Source organism: Aspergillus brasiliensis (assembly GCF_001889945.1).
Source record: "Aspergillus brasiliensis CBS 101740 unplaced genomic scaffold ASPBRscaffold_5, whole genome shotgun sequence".
NCBI lineage: Eukaryota > Fungi > Ascomycota > Eurotiomycetes > Eurotiales > Aspergillaceae > Aspergillus > Aspergillus brasiliensis.
In genome coordinates, this window is record NW_027137446.1 from 913054 (window position 1) to 919218 (window position 6165).

At 46.6% G+C, this 6165-nt stretch overlaps 3 protein-coding genes across 3 annotated transcripts in view; 1 reads left to right on the forward strand and 2 right to left on the reverse strand.

The window, feature by feature from the left end:
* Positions 1–794: 794 nt before the first annotated feature.
* On the reverse strand, positions 795–3642 carry ASPBRDRAFT_42315 (putative AMP-binding enzyme). Its single transcript, XM_067624770.1, has 7 exons — positions 3074–3642; positions 2938–3008; positions 2730–2877; positions 2633–2668; positions 1537–2583; positions 1191–1470; positions 795–1119 (listed from the first exon to the last, which is right to left on the reverse strand). The coding sequence occupies exons 1-7, from the start codon at positions 3203–3205 to the stop codon at positions 992–994; spliced, it is 1842 nt and encodes a 613-aa protein (XP_067479840.1). The 5' UTR covers positions 3206–3642; the 3' UTR covers positions 795–991.
* A 547-nt stretch (positions 3643–4189) lies between these two features.
* ASPBRDRAFT_206505 (uncharacterized protein) lies at positions 4190–5567 on the forward strand. The gene is made up of 3 exons (XM_067621773.1): positions 4190–4657; positions 4731–4956; positions 5008–5567. Exons 1-3 carry the CDS (start codon positions 4284–4286, stop codon positions 5203–5205), a joined length of 798 nt encoding a protein of 265 aa, XP_067479841.1. The 5' UTR covers positions 4190–4283; the 3' UTR covers positions 5206–5567.
* A 183-nt stretch (positions 5568–5750) lies between these two features.
* The window catches only part of ASPBRDRAFT_175875 (SET domain protein), a gene marked incomplete at its 5' end in the record, with an annotated part of 2533 nt that continues 2118 nt past the window's right edge, over positions 5751–6165 (reverse strand). The window contains one exon of the mRNA XM_067619816.1: positions 5751–6165. Coding sequence (XP_067479842.1) covers positions 5943–6165 — 223 coding nt within the window. The 3' untranslated portion in view covers positions 5751–5942.

Genomic DNA, 6165 nt, shown 5'->3' on the forward strand with positions numbered 1-6165 from the left:
ACTAATTCTTGGATACCCAATGAAGACGTCGCAGAAGCGACGAGAAGAGCCTTGCGAAAAACCAGAACTAAATCAGAGATTCAAAAGGGATGAGTCAAGCAAGAAAGCAGTAGATGATCGATTTTATTCTGATATTCTACTATTATTTACAAGTCGCAGAGAACCGGAAGATTACTAAAACCTCGGGCGCTTCTGAACTAGAATGAGGCTATAGAGATGATATTGTACCAATTGCTTGGGCGAAAGAGCCATATAAAGCCAGAGAATCTGGTTCAAGTAAGGCCCCGTTCGCCCTGTGGGTCTGCAGAGCGAATGAAAGAAAGAAAGAAAGAATACACTTACCATACCATTTTCGTGAGGTACCACATTACTTTACTTCGTCTTCGACGAACTTCTCACACCCTGAAGCATGACCAAAACACTCAAAGTTGGTAGTATGAAGTCTGCACGCTGCATGTCTATTCCATACATGAATTTCGGTTCCAGACGCGATAAGGATTTGTCTACCTTCCCATTAGCGCCCTATACTGGGTATGACATAGCAGGAACCCTCGAGATCAGTACAGAATACTGTTATTCGTGGCATGAGGCAAATAAAAGAATGAAGTTGGATATTTCTGCTGATCTTAGTTTCGTTTCTGTTCTTTTGATGTGTTGTGGAAGGACTGTTGGCTATTCTTGATATCTAATATAGGCTATTTGTTTGGGTTGGGAGTTTATCATGGGGTCTACGTGATGGATGAATGAATCGCTTTGCGAGATTAGTGATTACGGGTTTATTCTTGATTTGAAGATGCAAGTTTCATGGGCATATTGGTATACATGCCATGCAGATGGGTTCAGACTATCTACTATTTACCTAGAATCTATCATTCAAGTTACCTTACTTTGGCTCTATGCTCATCCAGATAATGTTTCTCAACCTAAGAGGATAGTATAAGCTATATACTCTCTATGCTAAAGAGCAACTGCTCGAATAGATCCAACTCAGCTAAGATTTGTTATTCTTCTCCCTTATGATGTTAAGCGCATCTTCCCGGAGCTTGAACTTCTGCACCTTGCCGCTTGCAGTCTTGGGGAAAGAATCTGTTGGTTGCAGGAAGAAAACGTATTTTGGAACTAATATTCAACTTGTTAGCTATCTTATAGGCTATTGATAGTGTAGTCGGGTAGATTATAGGGGAACATACCAAGATGGTTACTCAACTTCTCCCGAACCCATTGCCGGATCTTATCCTCATTCGCAGCTTCACTCTCAGGTTCTCGGTGAATGATAAACGCAGCCACGGCCTCTCCATAACGCTCATCTGGCACACCCACGACAGAGGCATTGATTACCCCGGGGTATGTCAAGAGACAATTTTCAATTTCCAATGGGTGGATGTTCTCTCCGCCGCGGATGATTAGGTCTTTTACTCGGCCGGTGATGGTGATGTAGCCGTCTGGGGACATGGAGGCTTCGTCGCCGGTCTAGTATATAGAGTCAGTAGGGAGTACGGCTTTTGGTAGAGTGTGTGTATGTGGTGTGGTACTCACATGCATCCATACTTTCCCATCCTTGTCAGCAATCATGACCTCTGCCGTTTTGATCGGGTCGTTCCAGTACTCTTTCATCAGGAGGTAGCCGCTCACTGCTAGCTCTCCGCGAGTATTGATGGGCAATATCTTATTGTGATCTTGCAGGCTTACGACCTTCGCTTCCACGTGCGGGAGCAATTTCCCGACGGTGTTGATTCGCTTATCGATGGGATCGTCTGTGGTAGTCATTGCGGAGACGGGGCTGGTCTCTGTCATTCCGTAGCAGATTGTCAGCTCGGTGAGGTTCAGAACCTTATGTAGTCTTTTCATCAGCTCCGCGGGTATGCTACTTCCGGCTGCGATGCCGGTACGTAGGTAATGGAATCCTTCGTTGGGAATTTCCCCTTCGTCGAGGAGGTTGAGCTCTTCGAGGAACATGGTCGGTACGCCGTAGAGAGCAGTGCATTTCTCTTCCTGCACAGCTCGGAGGGCGGCTTTGGCATTGAAGGCTTCGGTGGGGAATACGATGGCTGCGCCGTGGGTGGCAGTGGCCATGTATCCGAGGACGGATCCGAAGCAGTGGAATAGTGGGGGCGGACAGCATACGATGTCGTTTGGGGTGAGGCGCATTCGGTCGCCGATTTGAGAGCCGTTGTTGAGGATGGATCGATGGCTTAGGCATGCTGCTTTGGGCATTGCGGTCGTTCCGGATGTGAATTGGATGTTGACGATGTCGGTGGGTGAAAGGTTCCGAGGTGGTAGGGCGCTTTTGTCGGGTGTTGCGTCGGAGGTGAGGGATTTGTATGCTGTTAGACCCTTGAAGTCGGAGGTGTTGACGCGACCGGACGAGTTGTCGACGAGAATGATGCTCTTCAATGAGGGGACCAATTCTGACTCGATGTTGGAGTTGGAGAGGTCCGGAATCAGGTGTTGCAGGAGTGGAATATTGCTCCTGGGGTCCTTCCGGGGGAGGTTTGATTCGGTGCTGACGATGAGATGGCTGGCTTCTAGATGAGCCAGAGCGGAGACTACTTGAGTCGCGTTGAACGATGGGTTGATTGGAACCTGATGCTGTATCAGAATTTGTCTGATGGAGTGCAAGGGTTCTACCTACCAGGATTGCACCGAGCTTGAACAGTGCATAAGTTGCCTGCGAGAGATACTGTTATCAGAAGAAACCTGAGGAGGGCAGTCACGGGCTAACAGCATACAACAGCATGTTCCATGGAGTTCCCTAACATGACGCCCACACGGTCTCCTGTCTGGACACCGACAGATTCAAGACCACGCGCAAGAGCATTGCTTCTGGCGTCAAGGGAAGAATATGTCGCTCGATCATTTTGTTGTTTGCAGATGACACTAGCTATAGTCAGACTACCATTCTCTAGAAGCACAAGCACAATAGCAGAGAGAGCATACGCTGGTCTATCGCCATATTGGCTGACGATCTTTGCAAAGTGCTCTCCGATCACTGTATCTAACAGTGGGGGCTGATATCACGTCAATCGATTGCCACAATACCCGGTCAATCAACCAGAACATGAAGTGTGCTTACTTCTGAAGGACCTCGAGAATAGCTTGTTGTTAACAGTCCACGTCTTCCAGACAATGGTACCAACTGGAGGGGCTTTCTCACAGAACATCTTCTGCGAAGAAGCCCCCTACAGTTTAGTGAAGAAACACGCATCTGGATCTTTGGCAAGATAACTTCATAGCACTCTATCAGTGTGAAAGTAGAGCTCCTGGCATTCGTCACCAAGATGTACCTCCCCTTGCTTTCTAGCTTCCCCAGACGCTGGATGTAGATTGGCTCAACCAGGGATTGCCGGCGAATGGCTTAGAGTACGGACTGCGCCACACGAACTTGGGAAGTAGCGAACACGAGCTAAATCCCAGCCTTGACAATGAACCGAAAGAAGAATGCAGAGCTGAGGAGATGAAATGAAGCAATTGCGAGACCAGCTGGAATGTGGCCGGGGACTCACGTGTTGGAAAGATGCGGGGTTGATGCAGCCGGCTTGCCTCTTTGGGAATTAGTACCTGCAGCTCAATCACTGCAGTAACCCTCAATATTGAATAATAGTTATCACTAATACATGAATCTTAGAGAGCATCATCATTTGTTTAGATTAGGTAGCTTCAAGCAGGGATAAGGCAAGGGGTGTACAAGTAGCTACTTTGTACTCTTGTTCCTCAGGCCGGAACAGTTCCGATTCCCGGGCGGGGAAATGAAGCTCCAAGGATTCCCCAGCTTCATTTAGGGCTGTCCAGCAATTGGTTCCTGACTACTTTGGCCCGAGGATAACCGAAGCCACTTGGAAGTTAAATATTTGGTGCTATCAAAAGTGTTGTTCGAGACTGGGTTACTGACTATACAGGACATTATACACTGAGTGACAAAATGAGACAACAATGCTACGTAACTATTTAGTTATCAAATGCGGATAGAAGAGGATTCTTCGACCCGTCAGGAATAAAGGCACTTCACGATGTTGATGAGGCATTTCCACACTTACTATTGGTAACTAATTGATCGTTTGTATCGGGACAGATACATGCATTAAAAGCGATCGCTAGTAAATTGCCTTGGATTTTCTTTAGTATAAGGAAGCCCGCATTAAGCTCCCTTGAGCCTTAGGCTGCAACGGTCGCCATCATTGCTGCCTGCACCCACTTGATAACTCCCGCATCCCGGTTTACTTTGTAGTCGGCCATTAATCTCGCTGGCTTTCACTGCTGATCTCTTCTGTTGCAATGATCAAAGAATGGACGAATATATCACACGTGAGAGAGCTGATCGTCTCCACAAGTTAGCTAGCATTGAAGAGCTAATCAGGCAAACTCCGAGCCAGCATGTTGAAGCCGCTGACTTGGAAGCAGCTAATATCCGTCACCTACACTTATCTCTCAATGGGGATACTGAACATCATCCACGCTTCTTCAAACCATATCCAGAAGAAATGCCCCTCCCAGAGAACGAGGATGAGGAGCAGTTGCTAGAATTTCCGCCCGATCTGAACCATATCCTGTGGGACACTCGTGATAGGGAGATCCTTTTGACCAACCACTTCTGCAATAGCTGGGAATATGCGTCAGATGAGTATCCTCATAGTCCTCCTCCATCTGGCGTATACCGAGAGTATGCTCCCTTCCAGCCAGCACCTATCTTACCCTATTCCATCGTAAGCATTCTGTCTGACCATTAATGACAGAATTGGAGACTACAAATTCGGCCAACTGCTAGAGTCGATAGGGTTCAACTGGTATGCCGTATCAGTTACTGAATATCCGAAAGGAAATTATCCACATTTCAAGGCCATGTTAGAAAGTGAAGCAATTGGGGATGATCGACTGCTTCGCGGAGAGATTATGACTATCACTGATATCATGGCTGCTCGTCTGAGGACCGAGTCGCTGCGACCGCATATCATTGCCCCGGTATGTGCCTAAATAGCACTTATAGATTATGATACTGATTTGGTTCGACAGATGCTGGTTATATCTCTTATGGGCCCTCGCCATGCCCGCATCCTGGAAGCCGATTTTGATGGAGAGATGCTCAATATCCGTGTTTCCAAGCTCTACGATTTTTCGCGCAAGAATACCGAGTCCGCGCAATTGATAACGCGCTATTGGCTAGGCGGTGCGTGCGGACAGACTATGATGGAATCAATGAAGTACACGTAGATATGCTGTTTTTGGTCGAGTACTTGCGCTGGACGCTACATTTATATTTACTGGGTAATGAATGGAACATGGCTTTTGGGATACATGGTACTAGTATGGTTAGTACTTATCATCGGAAGTACTATGGGTCAGTATCTATGTTTCATATTGGAGAAATGTTCAGAATAATATCATTATATTGGACATCTTAGTACATCCGTGGCTCAGAGTTGGGGGTGGTGAGGATGACGAAGAGGTCATGATGGAGAATTGGTGAGAGGAAGAGAGGAGGCGTTCATTTTGGTTTGGTTCCTTGAGATTAGGATTGGGATTGGGCTGGGGGTATGGGATTAGCTAGGGATGTCTATTGAATTACGGATGGGAAATGATAGTTGATGTAGCTCGACACTAGTGGTTGTGGTGTTGAAATATGAGAGTAGAGAGTATCTAAATGTGGAAAGCGGCGCTCTAAATGCAGGGATAATAGACAGCAGCTAAAAGATGTATAAATTGAGCCTTTGGTATATGCAGAAACATGGACGCTTAGTCTTTTTTTCCTTCGTCCTCGTCGACGACCACATAAGAGGATTCTTCTGACTCTTCCGGTGATGATTCTTCCGATATTTCTCCTTCTTTTTCGTCTCCCTTCCCTTTTCCTTTCCCTTTTTCTTGTCCAACATCTTCGCAATGATCGTAATCCTCTTCGTAATCATCATATTCATTGAGAATAGGTTCCCAGTCTTGATATCTTTGGAACGCTATTCTCTGTTCCTCTCTCCTTTCTTGTGCTGATCTTCCACTTGATGATGATACTTCTTCTTCGGACTCTTGCTTTGATGCCTCTTTCTCTGCTCCTGGTGATATCTTTCCCTCTTCGGAGTTCTTCTTCTGTGACCCTTCTTCTGCCTCTTCGTCTCCTGTTTCTTCGTCTCCTGTTTCTTCGTCTCCTGTTTCTTCGTCTCCTGTTTCTTCGTCTCCTGT